Source organism: Hyaena hyaena, unplaced genomic scaffold, assembly GCF_003009895.1.
Source record: "Hyaena hyaena isolate Hyena2069 unplaced genomic scaffold, ASM300989v1 scaffold_390, whole genome shotgun sequence".
Classification (NCBI taxonomy): domain Eukaryota; kingdom Metazoa; phylum Chordata; class Mammalia; order Carnivora; family Hyaenidae; genus Hyaena; species Hyaena hyaena.
Window position 1 is genome coordinate 1,217,897 of NW_024081018.1, and position 23,292 is coordinate 1,241,188.

A 23,292-nucleotide genomic window follows, 5' to 3' on the forward strand; every position below is an offset into this window, starting at 1 on the left:
GCGCAGTTGGAAGCAGGGCCTCGATTTTGTGCCGGTGTGGGTGAGTTGGTGCTGGTGGACTCGTGTTGGCCCTTAGAAACCCCGCGTAGCCGCTGCCACCCCCTGCTGCCCTCGCCATGTTCCTCACCCGGTCTGAGTACGACAGGTCTGTGCGTCTGGGAAAAGTGGGGTTGGGGTTGTGGGTGGGCAGGACTGGGGCCCGACCACGGCCTGGGTTCTGCCGTGTCATGGGGCGCCCCAGGAACCCGAGTCTGGCCCGGCCTGGGGATCTCTTGCCCTCCCTAGCCGCCTGCAGTGATTCCCCAAGCTAGACTCGGCGCCAGGTGCTACCGCTGAGTCACTGCTGGGTCCCAGCTCGGTGCAGAAGCGAGAAGCTCCGCTTTGTGCTTGGCGAAGGCAAGAGGGGCTGGGACTCCGACCTTTAACCCAGAGAAGTCCAGGGGTCACCCCCTCCCCCGTTCATCATTCGTGCTGAGGATGACTGCCTTTTTAAAAAATGTGAAAGTGTAGCCTGGAAAAAAAAAAAAGCGCGACTAGAGATTCTTTAATGGCTCTCATAATTTCAGCTCCCCCTTCCTTCCAGGGGAACAACCTCGTTTTCCGTTTCTTAGTTGTGGAAGTAGAGTAACCTTTTCTCTGACCGAGATGTAGGCGGGCGTGCTGGGATGTATAGTTTCTTCATATCCTCAGCTATGCCCAAGAGTGTGGAGTCTGATTTTATAGGAACTGGAATTTAGAGTGATTTTCAAGAGTTCCCTCTCATGCTGATTCCACTAGACCTAGGCTTTTCATCAGACTTTTTGAGAACCTTAAAGCAGATTAGTTTTTGTTTATTAAAGCCAGATCTGTTTTTAAAATTGAAGTTGTGAGATTGTTGTATTTATTAAAAGAAAAAAAAGTACTTTTCAGGGCTTGGAAATGCTAAGTAATACTAAATTGTACTTAGACAATCTCTAGACATTGTTACTTTCAGTTTCTATTTTGGTCAGTTAGATTTTCACAGAGCTGCAAAGATTTTTTTTTCTTTTTTTTAAGCCAGGAAAAGTAAATGTTTTCTTTCTTCTAGGTCCTTAGAAGCTGCATTTCTTGTCAAGTATATGTGGACCCTGTCAAAAGTTTGACTCTTAGAATATGTATGTGAAGTTTTAAAACTGATAACTTTCATACTGTTCTATAAAATGACTGTTAGTATTCTTTTTTTCCAGAGCATTAAAACGAATCCTCCATGGGTGATAGAATTTTGAGTTAGGGGGTGTATGATAGACATTGTTATCTTTATCAGAAAGCCTTTAGTAGGTTTTGTGATCATTTACTTAACATCTTCAATGAGTGCTGTGTGTTGTTCGTTTTTGTATCTTCCCAAGAATGCCTAAAATACAGCCTTTTTAAATTCACTTAGCTAATATACTTGCATGCTTGGTGTGTACAAGGCATTGTTCTAGTCACTGGCCATACAGCAGTGAACAAAATCAAGATTCTTGCTCTATGTGGGAGACTGTCTTTTAAAGCACTATTTAAAAAATAACTAGTATGAGTTAGAAGTGGGTTCATGTCATTGAAGAAATTCAAATCAAGTACTATAGAAGATTTGGTGAGAGAGATTGCATTCAATATTAGGGGGTCATTGAAAACTTTAAAAAAGGAGCTGGTATTTAAACTGAGTCTTGAAAAAGAGGAAGATTTTAATAAATATGGACTGAGAGCCAGTAGGTTGGAGGCAGAGAATATAGGATGAACAAAGGAGGGGCAATGTTTGGGAACATTCCTTTCTGTGTGGTACATTTGATACATGTATGAGAGTGATGAACTATGGGAAAAACAGGATGGTACTAAATATTGGATGGCTTTTTGTGGTGAAGGAGTTTGGGTCTTACTATTTACGCAACTATGTGCTATTAATTTTCATTTTAAGAAGTTACTCAATTGTGTTTTGCAGAGATTGTTTGACTGGAGTAGAAGAAAGAGTGAGTCAATACCAGTTAGAAGGCTTACAGTAGTTAGGTGAAAGGTAATGAGGTCGTTGAGGATGAAAGAAAAGTGTTAAGTTACCATGTGGGAGGAATTGATGTGACTTGGCATATGGTTAATGCAGGAGAAGATGGGTGAAATGAGTCAGATCATTCAGAACTTTTCTAGCTCGGGGAACTGAGAGATTGCAGGTGTTTTAAAATAAATGAAATAGGAATGGCAGGAGAGGGAACTGATTTGCAAGAATGGCTGTTGGATTTAAAGAGATATTTCAAATTGGAAAATGTTGAGTGTTCAGGCTAATGTGATATCCAAGTGAAAATGCTCAGGAGGCATTTAACTTAATCAGGGAAGAGGTCAGACTGGTAATAGAGATTTGAGAGTAGTTGGTGCTTGGTGTAAATGAAATAACCCAAGGAAACCATGAAGTTTGAGAAGAGTACCAAGAGCAGAGCCCATGTAAGGATGTAGTAATTAGTACTACACTAGCATGGAGTGCCTGAATTAAGGTGAAAATACTGTATGCACATAGTACTTTACAGAGTTCTTTCATACTCTGTGCAATTCAATATTAATTATCTTGTGATAGAGGCAGAATAAGTTTTGTTTTTTGTTTTTCATTTGAGGGAATTAAAGCTAGTAAGTGGCAGAACTAGAACTTAATTCCAGGTCTTCTGTCCTCTGACTTTTCACATCAGTGATTTTTATTTATTTATATAATAAAAAAATTTTTTTAAACATTTTTATTTTTGAGACCGAGAGAGACAGAGCACCAGCTGGGGAGGGGCAGAGAGAGAGGGAGACACAGAATCTGAAACAGGCTCCAGGCTCTGAGCTGTCAGCACAGAGCCCGATGCAGGGCTCAAACCCATGGACCACGAGATCATGACCTGAGTCGTAGTCGGACGCTTAACCGACTGAGCCACTCAGGCGCCCCAATTCAGTGATTTTTAAAAATTGTACCTAGGGTTCTGAACTTTTTATTTTTATTTTTTTTTTAAGTTTTTTTTTTTTTTTTTTTTTTTTTTCTAGAGAGAGAGAGAGCGTGAGCAGGGGAGGGTCAGAGAGAGAGGGAGCCACAGACTGAAACAGGCTCCAGGCTCTGAGCTGGCAGTCAGCACAGAGCCCGACGCGGGCCTCGAACCCACGAACCGTGAGATCATGACCTAAGCGAAAGTCGGACGCTTAACCGACTAAGCCACCCAGGCGCCCCGAGTTCTGAACTTTTTAAATAACCTCTGGGATATTACCTCTAGGGCGAAGAGGATCCTGGTGACATCCTACTTTCACTCCTGATTTAGCCCAAAGTAATTCCCAGAGGCAACATAGTGGAATAGTTAAAAGATAGGTCTCCGAAGTCACATTGCCTAAATCCTAATTCCACCTCTGCCTTTTATATGCTGAGTAACTTTGGGCATGTTACCAGCCTCTTTGTGTGTCAACTTTGTCATCTGTGAAATACTATGTAACTTAAAATACTACTTCATAGGATTATTTTGAGGATTAAGTGAATTAAATCATTTAAAGGTTTATAACAATGCCAGGCATGTAGTGGATATGCAGTAAATGTCAACTTGCATTATTACCTGTTTTGTATTTGGGGGGCATATATAAATTTCTTTTTGAAGAAAGAGTTTTGGTAAAACAAATTTGAAAATGCTGTATTATATATCATGTTACATGTTATCAAATCCAAACTCCATAAGCCAGGGATCATAACTACATTCATTTGTTCAAGTATTTTTGAAGTGTCCATTGTGTGCAGAAAGCTTTTATAGCTAAGACTATGGTTGATGCCTCTCTTCCATAGGGATTTCCAACAGAATGGAACGAGGAAATGTAGGAAGTATTTTAGAAAGAAAAAAAGTCTAGTGTGTAATTGGTGCAAATATGTGTAGAATGAATATGTAGCTTAGGTTTTAGGAACTAACCAGATCTCAGGCTGTTAAGATAGCAATACTAATTCACACAAATAGAGAAATGTCCCTGTAACTGACTTTTACAAAAAAAGTATGATATTAACATTAAATGCAAGTAACGTGAAGGGGAGGATAAATGCATGTTGGGAATTGCCAGGTAGTTCTGGGGCATGAATTTACTGAGGAAATTGCAGATTGGTTCAGAATTGAGGCAGAAAGTCCCCTGCTCTCATTTGATCAGTTTGAAGTCTCCAGGATTAAGTAGCCCAGAAGCGTTCCATATATTAAAGTTCCATTTTCTTTTCTTTCTTTCTTTTTTTTAATGTTTTTATTTATTTCTGAGAGAGAGAGAGAGCGAGCGAGCGAGCGTGAGCAGGGGTGGGACAGAGAGAGAGGAGACACAGAATCCGAAGCAGGCTCCAGGCTCTGAGCTAGCTGTCAGTGCAGAGCATGATGTGGGGCTCAAACCCACGAACTGTGAGATCATGACCTGAGCCGAAGTTGGGCATTTAACTCACTGAGCCACCCAGGCGCCCCATAAGTTCCATTTTCTTGAAAAGAGGTTAATGTACCAAAAAAAAAAAAAAAATTGCTACAAATTGTGGGCAAAGGAGAATAATGACAACATTCATATCTTGTAGCTATTTGAGCTTGATGTCAAGGAACTTGAGTTTTGTTTCTCTACACTTTTTCTGATAATTTTTAATACTTTTTTAAATTATAGGGGTGTGAATACCTTTTCTCCTGAAGGAAGATTATTTCAAGTGGAATATGCCATTGAAGCTATCAAGGTATAGTATCAAGTGGCAAATTTTTGAAATTTCATGGCAACCTACTGCTTTGCTGGCAGAACATTTAGGGTAAATGTGTTTTAGCTATTTTTTTTTTTTAATGGTTTTATTTTATTTTTGAGAGAGAGACAGAGTGTGAGCGGGGAGGGGCGGAGAGAGGGAGATACAGAATCTGAAGCAGGCTCCAGGCTCTGAGCTGTCGGCAGAAAGCTCAACATGGAGCTTGAACCCAAGGAACCATGAGATAATGACCTGAACCGAAGTTGGATGCTTAACCAACTGAGCCACCCAGGCGCCCCATGTTTTAGTTCTTTCTTTAGAAAATATTCTGTATCTCATTTACCCAACCACTAACCATTTTAATTCCATTCCTAAAGCCTTCTGAACAGATAACTTAGGCCCCGCCAGGAAGGAATAAATGCTTCATAATTACATAAGTATCTTTTTCTCAGTGGGGCTGGAGGGACATGTTTGTGTTCATAATCTTCTTGGCTATAAAGAGAGGGGTAGAAGTCTAGAGTTAGCACCTGAAAGATACTTTGAATAAATCTTGTAACTGATGACCTGTATTCTTAAAATTGTGGATTTGTACTGGACACTTTCAGGACTGAATAAGAGATGTGTCCTGTAATGTAACAAAATTGAATAGTTAAAACCAATATTAACAAAGTTAGTAAGTAAGCTATCTATAGTTAAAGTTAGTTATCACATGGGATCTGCATTTGCTGAATTATAGATAATCTAAGTTCTGATTTAGGTTATCCAAGTAAGGTCCAAGCATCAGTATTTTTAAGGGCTCCCTCAGTGATTCTCATATTAGCAAGAGTTGAGAATCACTCATCTAGACTAACCCATTACTCTGTGCTTCAGTCGCCTCTGTTTCTCTAAATAGCCTCTATTTGTATAGTCCTGGTGATAGAATATTTTCTCACTAGATAGCTCATTCTGTTGGAAAACAATCCATAATGGTTTAGAGGTTTAGACATTTATCCTTGTGTTGAATCAAAAGCCTAGCTTCCTGGCGGGCCCTAAGTAGTTCAGTTGGTTAAGTGTCAGACTCTTGATAGCTGCTCAGGTAATGATCTCATGCATGGTTAGAGGGATCAAGCTCCATGTTGGGCTCTGTGATGAAGCACATAGCCTGATTGGGCTTCTCTCTCTCTCTCTGCCCCTCTCCCATTCTCTCTCACTTTCAAAATGCAATGAGAAACAATGAAATCTGGCCATGTGTAGCAACATGGATGGACCTTGAGGGTGTTATGCTTAGCGAAATAAGTCAGGCAGAGAAGGACAAAATCATATGTTTGCACGTATAGGAGGATTAGGAGGAACTTAACTGAGGACCATGGGGGAGAAGAAGGGGGGAAATGGTGGGGGAAAGGGAAAGAGGCAAACCATGAGAGACTCTTGAATGCTGAGAAACAAACTGAGGACTGATGGATGTGGAGGGGAGGGGGGAGATGGGCATGGAGGAGGGCACTTGCGGGGATGAGCACTGGGTGTTATATGGAAACCAATTTGACAATAAACTATTTGTAAAAAATTGGGGGCGCCTGGGTGGCTTAGTCGGTTAAGCGTCCGACTTTCGCTTAGGTCATGATCTCACGGTTCGTGGGATCGAGCCCCGCGTTGGGCTCTGTGCTGACTGCCAGCTCAGAGCCTGGAGCCTGTTTCAGTCTGTGACTCCCTCTCTCTCTGACCCTCCCCTGCTCATGCTCTCTCTCTCTCTAGAAATAAATAAAAAAAAAAAACCTTAAAAAAAATTAAAAAAAAAACTATTTGTAAAAAAATAAAAAAATAAATAAATAAATAAACAAACTGTAAAATAAATAAATAAAGTCTAGCTTCCTTGAAGTTTCCCTAGTTGGCCCTAGTTTTGCCTTTGAACCACACAGGAAAAGATTTGAACTTTTCCAAAAACAGTTCTTCAAATAATTTGAAGAGAGCTGCTGTGTTTCTCTCTAAGTTACCTGTTCTAGAAAGAGTGTATTGGAGGAAATTATTGTATGAGAATCTGGAAAAGGGCAAAAGAGATTGTGATTAGTTGAAGACCTAGGAGTAAAGGTGGATGCACTATGATAGACGGTCAGACAGAAAGTGGTGGGCTGGCTACAAGTGCCTGCTTCTGTTTCTGATCATCTTTGCTCTATATTGAAACCATATGTTATTATGAAGTATGAGACTATCACAATTCCAAACTCTGGCATTTATTTTGAGCTTCTAAAGACAACAGTCTTACCCAAGCCAAGAATAATCTTCAGTTTTTGGAGGGTTCTCCTTTAAGCTCCTTACTGCCAATAATTTTCACATTAGTTAAAGATAATTAGATACCATCTGATCTCCACCCTAGTTTGGGCTAAGATAGAAGTAGCCATGTGCCCCTTTAATAGATGTGACTTAACCCGTGTGAAAATTTAGGCTCTTTGGTATTTAAACAACCTGGTTGTTGCCTTGGCAACTTACGAGTTGTCAATGAGAAACCAATTTGATAACCGAAAGTTTTCAATAGTATGAAAGGAGCTGGAGAAATGACCAAGAATGGCTGACAAGTAGAAGTTGTCATTTAGAGATACTGTGTGGATGGCATGGGTGAAAGAGCCGGTAGAAGGGAAAAATGCCTTTGGAGTAAGTTTTTTGGGAGAAGGAAGGATAATCTGTGGCAGTGTCAAAATTACTGTATTAAAAAAATTACCGTATTAAACTGAGCATGTGGATATTGGTTACTATGAGTTATACTAAAAAATTACTAGGTAGAGTCAGTTCAAATGTTCCCTCACTTCCCCTCATTTCCCCAGTCCCCACCAATGGGTGGGGTGGAGTTTAGGCAGAATTGTAATACTGAAATATCTGGGATAAATGTAAGTGTTCAAAAGAAAATTATCTTGATTTTGGTACATTTTATAAAGGTAGTTTGTCTTGAAAATACTAACCTGTTTTTTTTTTTGGAGTGGAAACTTAGGAAGTTATTTAAGTTGGAGGCCAAATTGAACAGGCTGTGAATTCTTATAATATGAGTGCTTCATCCACAAAATAATTATAGTACCCAGGGACTGTTGACATTTTGGACTGGATAATTCTTTGTTGAGAGATCATCCTGTGCACGGTAGAATGTTTAACAGGATTAGATGCTAGTGACATTCATACTTCTAACGGTGACAACCAAAACTGTCTCCAGACTTTGCCCTCCAGATACCCTGGCCCTGGTTGAGATCAAGTCTACTAGATAAAATTTAAAAGTAGATACAAAGGGGACGCCTGGGTGGGTTGGTCAGTTAAGTGTCCGACTTTGGCTCAAGTCATGATCTCACGGCTTGTAAGTTCAAGCCCGAGATCAGGCTCTGTGCTGACAGCTCAGAGCCTGGAGCCTGCTTCAGATTTTGTGTCTCTCGCTCTCTCTGTCTCTCCCCCACTCGTGCTCTGTCTTGCTTTCTCTCTCAAAAATAAGCAAACATTAAAAAAAAAAAGTAAATATAAAGTCTGCCCTGTTCTCTTCGGTTGGAGATTTAAGAGCAATATACCATACATAAAACAACTAGAGAACAACTTAAGTACCAAATTAAATTCTCTAGTAATATTTTGTGACTTTTACATTTTTATTCTTATGGCATATCTGCATGTAGTTTTAGAATCAAAAGATAAAATAATTACATAAACCTTGAAGATAAAATAATTACATAAACCTTGTAACAAATCCCTGAGGACTACACCCTTTATCTTCAGCTTCCCAAAAGCAACACTTTTTTTAATTAAAAAAATTTTTTTGTGTTTATTTATTATTGAGACAAAAAGAAACAGAGCTTGAGTAGGGGAGTGGCAGAGAGAGAGGGAGACACAGAATCTGAAGCAGGCTCCAGGCTCCGAGCTGTTTGCACAGAGCCCAATGCAGGGCTCGAACCCACAAACCATGAGATCATGACCTGAGCCGAAGTCGGACTCTTAACCAACTGAGCCACCCAGGTGCCCCCCCAAAAGCAACACTTTAAAGTCTGTTAGCTGATAATTTTCTTGGCATTTGTTTCCATATTTCTAGCACAGATTTACATGTTTTGTTTTAGGTATTATCCAGACTTTACATTATGGACGATGAAGAGTTCTGCCCCCAATGACACACAGACACAGACACACAAACACAGACACACACAATTTCCTACTAGGGTGGGGCTACAGCAACCCACTCAATATATATCACAATTTTATGAGATCATTAGTTAACATTTATAGTCATGTGACTCTAAATGTATTCACAGCTGAGCCATTTTTCCATTTCTGCACAATATTTTCCTGGGGGTTAACTCTCTTTTTAAAAAATTTCTTAATTTAATATATACATATTACAAGTGATCGCCAAAGTCTCTCCAAGTTATATATATCTTCTCAAAATATCCAGATATTTTGAGTTATATATATCTTCTCAAAATATCCAAAATATCTCAAAATACCTGTTAGGTATCCATTAAAGATTCTTAAATATATCTTTGAGCCTTTTGACCTCTTCTAATTCTGGACTAGTTCTCTGGGCACACGGCATTTTTAATTTCTAAGCTCCTTTTTTTCTTTTTTCTTATTAGTGTCCTATTCTTGCTTTATGGGTGAAATACATTTTTTAAGGATTTTTTTAAAGTTCTTTCAATTTTTTTTCTTGAATTGGTTAAATTCTTTAAAGCTATGTTTTTTAAGCTATAGGTCTTGACGTGTTAGTGGGCATTGAAATGAATTGAGTGGGTCATGGTAGCATTTCTTTTTGAGTGGAATAGAGCAGTAGATATCAGATTGCCATGCTTATAGTATTGGTGTTTAATTGTGTGTTTTTTCCATGTTGTTCCTATTATACTCATTTCTGTATGTATGTTTTGATCATGATACAAGGTATATTTCTTAATGTAGATTTTGTCCGAAATGTTTGAAAACTGCCTCTTCTTATTTCCTGCCTGAAGGGATTTTAGCTACTAGCTTCTGAGAGCTGAATGGGGAAAGAAGGCTGAAGTTCTTAACATTAAGCTTGTCAATTTTTACTTAATCCCCCTGTTTTCATTCTGGTACTTCTGCCTTTGACTGTGCTTAGGGTCCCCCAATCCAAAGACCGCTGTCTGTTTTACCCTTTCCAGAGTCTTCTTTAGGAGGGGAATGGGCACTGTCATTTAGCTTTATGGTATAGGGGAGGGGATCTGGAAATCTGTTTCTTAGGTAAACATTGAACTGATCTTGCAATTTTTAGCTCTTCTGTTTCTATTACCAGAGGTTCTTGTTGCCACCATTAATTTTTGGGGATCCTATAATGTAAATCAGGTTGTTTCTCAGTTTTCTTTACTACTGGTTTAGGGTTCAGATTTCTCAGGTCCATTAAGTAAATTATCACTAACGCATTTTCTTTCCTAGAAAATTTGGTGCTGTGTCTTTGGCCATTCTCTTTGTGCTAGTATATTTGTGCATCTCCCCCTACCCTCTTGGCCCTGCCATCCTATAATTTTGTACTATTACTAGGCTAGAGGAAGGAGAGCTAATATGTGTGTTCAGTCTATACCTTTAACTAGAAATATGAATGCTCATTTTTTACATAAAGTATTTTAACAGTCATCTCCTGTAGTTATGCATATATTTTTTAAAAGCTTGTATATACGTTTAAAAACACTTGTAAATAAAGTCACAGCTTTATGCATTTGAAAAATAATTCACTTATGTATGAGACGTGATTATGCAGTCTGCAGACATGTTAAGCATGGTTTGCATAATGATTCATGAAATTCTTTGGACTCCTTTGCAATAACAGGTTCCAGGAGTCTGATGCTTGCACTGGCAGGCATTGCTTTCTAGAACCAACTAAATAATAATGGTAATTCAGGGGCGCCTCAGTGGCTCAGTCAGTTAAGCATCTAACTCTGATTCAGCTCAGATCATGATCTCATGGTTCATGAGTTCGAGCTGACAGAGTAAAGCCTGCTTGGGATTCTCTCTCCCTCTCTCTCTGATTCTCTCTCTCTCTTTCAAAATAAAATAAATAAACTTAAAAAATAATAATAATGGTAATTTAGAGGAGAGAGCACATTTAGTCATGGAAGGCTTTATGAATGGTGGGTGGGATTTGGATAGGCAGAGAGAAGACTATTTCAAGGGAGAGACAGCATGAGGAGAGGTACAAGAATAGGGGATAATATGTCATGAGAAGGTGGGTTGGGCTGTACCTGGTGGATTTTGTTGGAGAATAATGAGTAATAAAGTTTGCAAAGAAAAGTCTTAAGATTAGGTTTTGAGGGTTCTGGAAGCTTATTTGGATTTTATGTGACAGGCTATATATAGGGATGTTAGTTCTTCAGAGAAGAAGCATAATTAAAATAGCATTTTATTAGACCAGTGAGGCTGTAACATGAAATGTATATTAAGAGAGATATTAAGATGGGGAGGCTAAGTAGGAGGTTGTTGAAATAATCTAGGCATATAAGAAGAATGACTAATTTTGTTACTCATTATGTGCCGGCACCATTTTAAGCATTTTATATATTAATATATTTATTCTTCTTGATGTTTTATTACCCCCATTTTGCAGATAAACAGATACAGAGGGATTGGTAACTAGAATGGTGCCATGGAGATGGGGAGATGAAATTAAGCTATACTGTAAATTGCTAGTGACCTCAAAAGATTAAGTTAATAATTATGTTTGTGGTGGTGTTTGTGTTTCTTTTTTGGTTTATTTATTGTGAGAGAGAGCATATGCGAGCAGGGGAGAGGGAGAGAGAAAATCCTAGGCCCACTTCGCTCTGTCAGCACAGAGCCTGGCACAGGGCTCTGTCTTACAAACTGTGAGATCATGATCTGAGCCAAAATCAAGAGTTGGATGCTTAACCGACTGCGCCACCCATTACTTTTCTGGAGGTCACGTAGATTTGAGAAATCCTACCTTCGGGGACAGGTGAAGAGAGCAGAGGTGAAAAGAAAGACATTCCAGTTTTATTAACTTTTTTGCCTATTTATGTTTAGAATTTTAGAATCTATCCCTCTCCAAAATATTGGCATTGGAGTTGATCATTTTCCGGATGTTTTCAAGACTTTGTTGAACTTTTCCTTTAGAAGAACAAAATCTGTAATAAATCAAGTACTCCTGCCATTGACAGGAATAACACATTACTTATTAGGGTGCTATTTATACTCTCTGAATACTTGTTACAGCTGATTGAAGCTTCTGTCTTGTGCCTTTGGTATTCAGAGAGATTCCTGGTGAGTATGTGAGACTGTTCTTTGATCTGCACATGATAACTATAACATGATTCTTTTTAGCTTGGTTCTACAGCCATTGGGATCCAGACCTCAGAGGGTGTGTGCCTAGCTGTGGAGAAGAGAATTACCTCCCCACTCATGGAGCCCAGCAGCATTGAGAAAATTGTAGAGATTGATGCTCACATAGGTAAGGAGTAGAGGAAAGTTGTTCTATAGGATCTGGCTTGGATTAATTAGTCTTCTTTGGTGTTCCTCAGGAGGTTCATTAGATGAACCTTGTTAACTATTGTTTTCCAGGCAGTAGGCCAGTGTGCATAATGTAGGAGTGGGAAGCAATTGTAGGGCTAGCTCAGCCTACTCCCAGAAGTTCCTTTCTCCTTCAAATTTAGACATGGCGAATGTGATGGTTGTTGAAATATGTAAAGGTTGAGTCATAGGCTAGCTTTCTATGATGGCTGGGTCTTCAATGATGCATTATGTGTTAGTCCTGGTAGGAGGCCACCAGGAGCAGAGGATCATGTAGAAAACTAGAGGTGTCCACTAAAAAGAGGAATTCTTAAAGATCTTTAGAGTGACTAAGGTTCAAAGAGCATTAAGAATAATGGATTTTGAGCAGATCAGTCCTCTTCCTCTGTTTTCAGATTTATCTTTTTACTCCCTGTCTTCCCCTACATCCCCAACTCCCACCCCCATCCCAGCATTCTTTTTTTTTTTTTTTTTTCCTCTTAATTTCCCTGCCTTAGCTTCTGGCATCATTGTAGCATTACAGGGTGAGTAGTTCTGCATTTTAGTTGGCTGTTGAAATTTTTTTTTTTTAATTTTTTAAAATATTTTTTATGTATTTCTAGGAGAGAGACAGACAGCGTGAGCAAGGGAGGGTCAGAGAGAGAGGGAGACACAGACTCTGAAATAGGCTCCAGGCTCTGAGCTGGCCGTCAGCACAGAGCCTGACGCAGGGCTCAAACCCACGAACCGCGAGATCATGACCAGAGCGAAAGTCGGACGCTTAACCGACTAAGCCACCCAGGCGCCCCGGCTGTTGAAATTTTCTTAACCTGTCTAGTCATCTAATTAGTGAAACATCAGTAATCATCTAATTAGTGAAACATCAGTAAAATAATTAATTGCTTGAAGGCCTCAGAACCAATGCCATGGCGATCTGGGAGCTTGATGTATTCTTTTTCATAGATGTAGGAGCTGAGATTTAGTCTTTTATGATTAGAACATTTTCTCTACTTAATCCCAAGTCACCTGCCTGGAGATAGATCAGTGTCACTTCATTCAACAAACTGAGAATCTATTATATGCCAGACATATACTAGTCACCAGGGATGCAGAGAGAAATGAGGCATAGTCCTTTTCTTTCAGAAGCATACAGTCTGATAGTGGAGGTGGACATGTAAATAAGTAAATGCAATGGAGTAATGTAGGTATTAAGAAAGGCTATAGTATATGCTCAGTAGGGATACAAAGGAGGAAATAATTAGTTTTGTCTGGGGCCAGTGGTAGTGGGACTTTCAGAAATAGATTCCATAAAGTGATACTTGAGCTGAGTTGAATTCTAAAAGATGAAGAAGTGTTCACTAAGTGAACAAGTGTGTGGGTATAGGAAGGGGGAGAGTACTCTGGTTAGAGGGACTAGAAATGAGCAAACCCTTTAGTGGTGTAAAATAGGGAATACCCTAGCACAAGCAGTTTGGTGTGACTAGGAGGTGGACTGTAGCAAGAAATGAGTCTTGGACCAGACAGTGGAAGTCTTTTTACCATGCTAAAGAGCTTCAACTTGATGGGAAAGATTTTAAGCTTTGAGGTAATATGATCAGATTAGTATTTTATTTATTTTTTTTATAAAGTTTATTTTGAGAGGGAGAGTACAAGCAGGGGAGGGGCAGAGAGAGAGGGAGAAAGAAAATCTCAAGCGGGCTCTGCACTGTCAGCAAGGAGCCTAACTCAAGGCTTGACTCCACGAACCATGAGGTCATGACCTGTGCCTAAACCAAAAGTCAGATGCTTAACCAACTGAGCCACCCAGGTGCCCCCAGATTAATATTTTAGAAAGACCATTCTGATAACAGGGTTTCAGGTAGAGTGAGGGGGTTAAGACTGGATATAGGGAGACCTGGTAAGAAATTTCCTTTAATACAAATAGAAACAATGAGGGCTTTAGCCAAGGCAGTGTAGAACGTTAATGTAGAACATTAGGATTAATGCCAGACAGGTTAATCAAATAGAGATTGATAAAATTCGGTATCTGATTGGTTGTGAGAGCCAAGGAGACTAGAAGGAAGGAGGAACTTGGATTTTAGTCGGTGGTATGTCCAAGTAGATATATTATTATAGGTTTGAAATGTGGGAGTGAGGCTTAAGCTGGAAATAACAGATTTCAAGTTATGGCATATAAAGTAACAGCCATAATGTTGGCATCTTGGACCATCAGGCAAACTTTCTAAACTAATTGGTTTGTATTTGGTGAGGGAGGTGAAAAAGCTTTTGATTTTTATCCTAGGGCCTTCTACTATAGCTCATAGTGAGATGGCTATTTTTTTCCTTATTTCTTCTGTTGGGATGTTAGTGTTTGCTTAGTTTGAAAGTGTATTGTGGTCTACAAGAATGCTAAAGGAATGCTTAAGGAGGTAACATGTGGAAATTCATGCTGGTTTGGCTGTTCTTGCCTGTCTTCTATCTTAATTCTGGACTTCTGTGTTACTGCGGATGGTTTTATTTATTGTAATATAATTATATTTGTGTTCAGTATAGATAATGAAATAATTTCCCATCTGATCTCTTGGGTGTATTGCTATGGGATTGCTGTATGGCTGCCATGGTTCTATTCCAGTGTTTCAGTATTTCTTGAGTGGATGAAAGAGTTCTGCTAGGATTTGGCCCCTGGGTCACTATTGCTTTTACATTGCAGGTTGTGCCATGAGTGGGCTAATTGCTGATGCTAAGACTTTAATTGATAAAGCCAGAGTGGAGACACAGGTAAAATTAGCATCATCTCTCTTTTTTACCATGATACTTGAGTTCCTTGTTGAATGATATAGCTGCCTGGGCTGTCTTGCAGGTTATCTGTGTTAATATCAGATGTAGCTCTTAGGAGTGATTTTGGACAGACCCCCTAGTTAATAACTTGCTGAGGCTTGGAGCCTAACCATCCAACCATTGCAGCTTTAAGGAAGCCCTGGTAAATAGTACTGACAGTCTCTTGCTTCTTTTTGATTTGCCTTATATAAAGCAAGCATTGCACTGCGTTCTGTTCCCTAATTAACTTTCTGTGGGAGCACCATAGCGGGAAGTGGACATAGCTAAAGGACATTCTACCCCAACTGCCTTTGGTGCTGGACTTGCAAGTAAAAGCTTTCCTATGGCGAATAATGTTATGTACCAGGGCAGAAATACTGATTTTTTTTTCTTTAATTGAGTACCTGTTTCTTTGAGAACAGACCAGTAGAAAAAAATTCCTGATTGATGAAACTTTTTGCACTTATTTTCAACTTTGCTGTCAGTACTTATGTAAGAGTAAGTCATTTGATTTAAACACCAACACAATGATAAGGTAGGCTCTGAGGGAAAGTGGCACTTAGCTGTTAGCAGTCACTTTGTGAAAAGAGTAAGCTTAGTGCTATGAGGGGCCAATTCTGTTTTTCAAGAGAATAATCCTCTAGTCTGTCATTAATGCTTAGAGTACTTTGATCACAGTTTATTTCTAGAGCTATCTCTCTTCCTCTCAGGTACGCCGAAGCAATCAAGTTCAGTGTTAAGGAAATCACACTGGAGCTGAGCCTTCGGTTTGCAACCATAGCTCACAGGGGTGTATGTAGTGAGATGGTGGATTGTTTTAAGGCTTTTCTTATTTAAAAGTTAGACCACATTTTGCTCTTCTTCTAGAACCACTGGTTCACCTACAATGAGACCATGACAGTGGAGAGTGTGACTCAGGCTGTGTCCAATCTAGCTCTACAGTTTGGAGAAGAAGATGCAGATCCAGGTGCCATGGTGAGTGTGGTGTTTGTGTCAAGTTTCCTTCTAAGGGACTTAGGACCCTATTTGTCCTCTGAACGTACCTTTCCCAGCCCCTCTCACCTCCTACTTCAGTAGCCATTTATCTTAATACCTCTTGTTTTTTGGTTCTAGTCTCGTCCCTTTGGAGTAGCACTGCTGTTTGGAGGAGTTGATGAGAAAGGACCCCAGCTGTAAGAATTTGCTATTTTTTTCTGTTTCGTTTTTTGTAGAATTATTTTAATTTGGGTTGGGGACTGGTTGTCTAAATCAACTGAGAGGTTTATTGTAGAATTATAAAAAATGAAGGGCTTCTAACTCTATAAAGTTCAGTGATTCTGTGCTGTTTATACAAAGACAAAATTGGGCATTCTGTGAAGAACTTCCAACCACTGCTAATTCTGGAAAGAATTAAAAGCAACTTTGTTACTATAATCAGGCTGTGTTTTAGAGCTTTGCTTTAGAATGTCGATTTGTTCCTTTTCCTTAAATATTATTTAGATAGGCATACACACATGCAATATTTATATCTTCTGTACCTCTAAATCTCTGAGGAATTAAGAGATCTGGTTTCAGTGCCTGGGTAGTTCAGTTGGTTGAGCGTCCAACTCTTTTTTTTTTTTTTTTTTTAAATGTTTTATTTATTTCTGAGAGAGAGAGAGACAGTGTGAGCAGGGGAGGGTCAGAGAGAGAGGGAGACACAGAATCTGAAGCAGGCTTCAGCCTCTGAGCTAGCTGTCAGCACAGAGCCCGATGTGGGGCTCGAACCTACGAACCGTGAGATCATGACCTGAGCCGAAGTGGGACACTTAACTGACTGAGCCAACCAGGCGCCCCCAACTCTTGATTTTAGCCCAGGTCACGGTTCAGCATCCTGGGATTGAGTCCCACATTGGGCTCCATGGTTAGCATGGAGCTTCCTTGGGATTCTCTATCCTCTCTCTTTGCCCCTCCCTGGCTCGTGTACGCTTGCTATCTTAAAATAAATAAACTTTAAAAATAAAAGATCTGGTTTCTGGAGATGTATGTGACTTTTGATCTTGGGGTTGTGAGTTGAGCCCCACATTGGTTATAGACATTACTTAAATAAACTTTTTTCAAATATGTGGTTTCTCCAGGCGTAGCACATCTTTTAGACCTGGGCCTTAGTATTTCAGTGGAGTTTCCACTGCAGGGCCAAGCATTTATATTCTTTAGTGAGGTATTTGTTACATAAAATACCACCATCTTATGCATTTTAACCCCCTTCTTTTGGGGAGTTTTGCAGGTTTCATATGGACCCATCTGGGACCTTTGTACAGTGTGATGCTCGAGCAATTGGCTCTGCTTCAGAGGGTGCCCAGAGCTCCTTGCAAGAAGTTTACCACAAGGTAATTGAGCACTCTCACAACTTTTATTTTATTATTATTTTATAAATCAAGGTATAATTTACATAAAATAAAACAGGCAGACCTTAAGAGTTCAGTTCTAGGAGCTGGACAATTGTATACACACTCGTGACTACCACCTAAAATAAGATGGAGAACACTTCCATCAGTCCCTAAAACGCTTACTTCCTCTCTAGTAACTCTCTTCCTCCCTTTCAACCATGTTTACCACTGTAGATTAGTTTTATCTGTTATCTTTTCTTGTCCTTTTTATAAATGCAGTCATACAGTTTATATTTTGCATTTGCCTTTTTTGTTCAATATGCTGTTTTTTGGATCCATTCCTATTTTTGCACATAACAGTAGTTAATGGTGAGTGCTATATCGTGGTATAGATTACTTCAGTTTGTTTACCCTTTATCTTTAAAGCTTTACTCAACAGATAAATTTCCTAGTCTGGCTCTCGAAGCAAGTAGACATTTGGCAGTTTTAGTCTTGTAGGATGGGAAGACTTGGCTTTGGGTAACTTGTTGTGGTTGAAAGTTATCTTTTTTACCGTTCATGTGGTTCACATGGGGATGTCTACTCCCATCAACCCCTGATAGTATTGATTTTATATGTGGAAGAAATTGGGTTCATAGGTTCAAAACAGGGTGCAAGAGCAGATTTGCTAAACTGGTGGGCTACCTTTTTAGATCGTTTGGGAATTGTGAATCATAGGATATTCCCAATATTATCTTGTTTCTGTATTAAAAGAGGAAAGCTAGAGAAGTGTAGCCCTTTCCACTTCAAGATCACTTACTATGAAAGTTGGTGACTTTAATCTGATTCAAAATAAGACTTGAAACTTTGAATAAATGTATTCTACTTATTTGCTGTTTACTTGAATTCTAGAGATACTTGTAATGCACTATACTTATTATGCTGCTTGATTTAGTAATATTCAGGGAGATATAGGGGAAATCTTTGAAGGAAGGAGGAATTATGTAATGGCCACTCTTCTTACGCTTTTTGTTTTAAGTCTATGACACTGAAAGAAGCCATCAAGTCTTCACTCATCATCCTCAAACAAGTAATGGAGGAGAAGCTGAATGCAACTAATATAGAGGTATTTTTCTGCTATGTTGTTTTTTATTCAGATATCATAGTTCCCATTGCTGAAGATGGATGGAGATGATCACAGTTTTGTATACTCAGCCCTTAAGAAGTTACTGCTACCCTTTGAAGTTTCAATACTTCTAGAATAGTAATAAGAATGGACTGTTACTAAACATGTTAATGTATCCTGGGACATTAGGAAAGTTGCCTGGAAGAGGTACAGCTAGGGAAAGTAAGAGAAGTATATTCCAGGAAGAGGGAACAGCCATGTGCAAAGGCTCAAAGATATAAAATAAAATTGTATGTAAGAGAATTTTGAGGGTTTTCTGAATGCTGGGGTGCAAAATACATGTAAGGTAGTGAGTGAGGTGCCAAGAGATGACATTGGACAGTTGTGGACCAGATTCTGACTGCCCTTATTTATGACGGTGAGAGTCGATGGGGAGAAGAGGAGGTAGTGGGGAGTAAAGAAAGCAGGTTTGCAGGTGAATTGAGAGAGAGGTCCTGTATTTCTTTGGTGAATGTTAGGTCATCTGCTGAGGGTGGGTGAATTCAACAGTAGAATTAAGGTGAATGGGAACTATTGGAAGAGTCCTTATGGACAGGGAAAAAGGAAGGCTGGGATAAGTGAAAGGATTGCTGGGCTACATTAAAATACTAATGCAGGGGAAAAAAATAAAAACCTAGTAGAGGCTGGATTCACCAAAGAGATTGTTACAAAAAGTCGGGAGCGGGGGTGGGGCCCTGGGTGGTTCAGTCGGTTGAGCGTATGACTTCCACTCAGGTCACAAGGTCACAGTTTGTGGGTTCAGGCCCTGCGTTGGGCTCTGTGCTGATAGCTCAGAGCCTGGATTCCATGTCTCCCTCTCTTCTCTGCCCCTCCCCCACTCATGATCTGTCTATCTCAAAAAAAAAAAAAAAGTTAAAAACAAGGAAAAAATTTTGGGCGGGGGGGGGAGTCAGGAAACAGGGCGCCTGGGTGGCTCAGTCAGTTGAGCATCTGGCTCTTGATTTCAGCTCAGGTCATGATCCCAGGGTCATGGGATTGAGCCCTGTGTCCGGTTCTGTGCTGAGTGTGGAGCCTGCTTAAGATTCAGTCTTTCTCTGTCCCTCTCCCCTGCTCTTGTTTTCTCTCTCTCTCAAGTAAAAAAAAAAAAAAGGGAGAAAAAGGTCAAGATAGCAGTTGTTTATATGTATATTATATTTCAATTTAAAAAAATTGTAAAGGCAACTGCAGCTATAATTACAAATCAGTAATTAAACCAATCAACACTTACCAGAATTATGTCAGCTGTAGTCAGCGTGGACTGAGAAAATGTATGTTTGGGTTAATCCCTGGTGAAAGATTGCTGGTTAAGGGCTGACTAGTGTCTTGGCATTAGAGCCAGCTTCCACAGGCTGCAGTGAAAGGGGCAAATTTGGATTGCAAAACAAGGGGCTGGCCTAAAGGTGGGAAGGCTTGGGTGGAATTGGAGAGAGGAGGTGAGGGGGGAGGAGTTACTTCTTGAGCAGTAATGGGGAGAATAGGAGTTTGGCATAGAAATGGAAAAACTTATTATATAAATACTGTTTTTACACTTTCTTACTAACAATTTTTAAGTTCTTCCTCTTGCCAATCCCTGAGATGATCAAGTGCAGCAAATACAGCAATACCCCTGATCTAACCTTTAGGAGGGTGTTTGTCATTTCCTTTCTAGCACTTTGAGGGTTTTTTGGTCTGAATAAGATATGGTCTTGGCATTCCTTTCTTCTTCTTTTTTTTTTAATGTTTATTTATTTTTAATGTTTATTTATTTTGAGAGAGAGCAAGTGGATGAGGGAGAGAGAATCTCAAGCAGGCTCTTTGCTGTCGGTGCAGAGCCCGATACGGGGCTCGATTTCATAAATCATGAGATTATGACCTGAGCCGAGATCAAGAGTTGGACACTCAACCGACTGAGCCACCCAGGCACCCCAGGTCTTGGCATTTCTGCCAAAACTATCCCCTTCTTCCTACCTCAGAGTAATTCAGAGGTAGCTCTGCTGACTTCACAATGCAGGTTCTGAGATCTGCTTGGTTCAGCTGAAACTGCAAAGATTAACTACTATAATATACTGTCTTTCCTACTTCCCCTCCCCATTTTATCTCTTCCCTATATGCAATGTCTGCTGTAGCCATTCAAAATTACCTTGTTTTACAAACATACCCTCTGTTTCATGCTTATACATGTGCATGTTCCGTCTGCTCTTTTGCTTCTCCACTGTGTGACCCATTTTTGAGTTGTGACACAAAAGTTGCTTCTCTTTGAAATCTTTCTTGACTCCCCCTAGATCACTCCTTTGTGCCTCTACATAGCTTAGCTCTAACACCTGACATTGAAAGCATTTGGCATCCAGCACCCTTAGTAAATAAAAGAGATTTTCTTTATCTTTGGATTCCTAATGCCTAGTACAATTATAACTAGGACATAAGTACTTAATAATTACTGATTGAATCAATAAAAGAAAATATGTTTTACCTATCTTACAGAGCTTTTTGAAAGAATAAGATAAATAGAAGAGTATCTTTCATATTCATTATATAAATAAATTTATCATTATGCAAATGCAAGGGGTTATTTTTACTCATCTAGTGATGAGTGAGTACCTTCCTGAAGGCAGTATTTAGCTCTAGTCTTATTAGTACTGATTTACAGCCAGATTCTATAGGACTTTTCTATTCAGAGTTTTCCCAGTTGCTGTTTTATAGCCACTGTAATGGTTTGGGAAGACTAGTCTATGAGCTGTGAATGACTTGACAAAAAAATTCTGTAGGCCCTTACTCTTCTCTGCTTTATTGACTTTGTATCTCTCTGTCCTCATGTCTTTAAAAGATGTAGTAATAACATTTATTTATTTTAATTTCCTTGGAAAACAGCTCATGGTCTATATGGATATGAATAACATGTTTAACGTGTATTTTGTAAATATATATGAGACTCTCTGACATTTCATGTTATTGGATAGATCTTTTGTTGGGAGAATCTAGTGAAGGCTGCAGGCTTTGCTGAGAGAGTATTTTTTAAGTCTGTTCCCAGATCAGATCTGCAGGTGTTTTAAAATGTCCAGTAGACTTTTTGTGTTTTACCTGTAGATGAGGCAGCAAATAATAAACATCATATAACTGGATTATCCTAATTCTGGAAGTTTTCAAATATATTACGTATCAGTAATGAATATTACGAAAACATACCCTAGTTAGTTTAACTGTAAAGTCTAAAGAAAAAGGCAATAGGAGGAAATTTAAAACAAACACAACTGCTTTTTAGGCAAATGTCAAATGGCACCTATTGCTCAGTATTGGCCCCTAAAACATGGAACGATGTTAGCAGCAGAGGTGATGGAAAACTTGGTAGTTTTAGGTAAATTTGAAACTAACAGTCTTCTGACCCTAGTCTTTTATTGTTTAGATAGATTATATATGGACTGCTACTTACAACTATCTGTCAGTCTTAACTAATTTCCTGTGGTTGGTGCTAATGGAATCCTTTTATTTCCATAGCTAGTCCTTTTAAAAAACAAAACAGGGGCGCCTGGGTGGCTTAGTAGGTTGAGTGTCTTTTTGATCCCTGCTCAGGTCATGATCTCATGGTTCATGAGATAGAGCCTAATGTCCAGCTTTGCACGCATCTCTCTCTCTCTCTCTCTCTCTCACTCTGCCCCTCTCCCACTTGTGAGCATGCACAATTGTGCGCATGCTCTCTTTCTCTCTCTCTTTCTTTTTCAAAATAATAAACTTAAAACAGACTTTGTTGTTAAGTTGCATTATGAATAATTTTAGAGAAAATAATATACCTTATAATAATCGTTAATTAAATCGGTGCTTATAATGTTGTAGGCAGTGTTGTAAGCACTTTACACAGATTAACACATCTTCACAACTTCTATATGAGTTAGGTGCTATTGTTATCTCCATTTTACCGATGGAAATTGAAACACTGGGTGGCCAGGAAACAAAGATCACACAAGTTTCACTTCCAAGTGTGTAAATACATTTTTCATATATTTCTAAGGAAAAGTACTGACCCCATGTAATTTGCTGCTTTTCTAATCCTTGTTGAAGTAGTGTCAAGAAATGACAGTGACACCAGGCATTTGGTTAACTATTATGTGGTCCGTTAACCTCAAAATAGAAAACTTGGTCAATAAGAATTTTTATTTGGGAGTCAGAGAGCTATTTTAGGAAGCCGCGGCTGGAAAGGATGTCCCTGGGACAGCAGAGCCCCTCGTTCCTAGTGAACAGCTGCATCACTAGCACAGCTTCTCCTGACCATGCTGGTGCTACAGCAAGGTAACAGCCCAGCTCCTTAACCCTTCTCTGCTTTCTTTCCAGCTGGCCACGGTGCAGCCCGGCCAGAATTTCCACATGTTCACAAAGGAAGAACTTGAAGAGGTTATCAAGGACATTTAAAGAAGCATGATCCTCAGAACTTCTCTGGGACAATTTCAGTTCTCTTAAATGCTTTTAACTTTTATTTCCAGCTCCTGTTCTTGGAAAATCTCCAGTGTATGTGCATTTTTTTTTATGATGTCTGTACATAAAGACAGTTCTGAAATAAAGAAAAATTTAAAATTTGTTAATAGAGTATTCTCTTTGAATGCAGTCTTTTGTTCAAAATGCCCATTTTAGGGGACAAAAGGAAGAGTTGGTATTAATATCCCGATCCTATCAGAGTATCTGTTCTAAAATTTCTTTAGTGTCTGGCTACCACAGAATCCGCCATCTCATGAATCCCTTGATGTTGGCAAATGAACTGAAGCTTGTCCAGCTCTCCCCAATGGTTTAGAGGTCTCAGTACCACTGTGAACCCATTTCAGTCCTGTAGTTTCTCCTGACTGAATAGGTGTCTTTGCTGCCGTTTCTTATATGAAGGAGATGTTAACAACAGGTTTTGAGGGTTGGAGTTAGTGAAGCCAACA

General features: G+C 39.4%; 1 protein-coding gene across 1 annotated transcript; it reads left to right on the top strand.

Annotated features, from left to right (window-relative positions):
- Positions 1-27: 27 nt before the first annotated feature.
- PSMA5 (proteasome 20S subunit alpha 5) lies at positions 28-22,953 on the top strand. Its single transcript, XM_039251110.1, has 9 exons — positions 28-145; positions 4,612-4,678; positions 11,951-12,077; positions 14,805-14,872; positions 15,779-15,886; positions 16,025-16,083; positions 17,157-17,259; positions 18,278-18,364; positions 22,706-22,953. The coding sequence occupies exons 1-9, from the start codon at positions 117-119 to the stop codon at positions 22,781-22,783; spliced, it is 726 nt and encodes a 241-aa protein (XP_039107041.1). The 5' UTR covers positions 28-116; the 3' UTR covers positions 22,784-22,953.
- Positions 22,954-23,292: the final 339 nt, after the last annotated feature.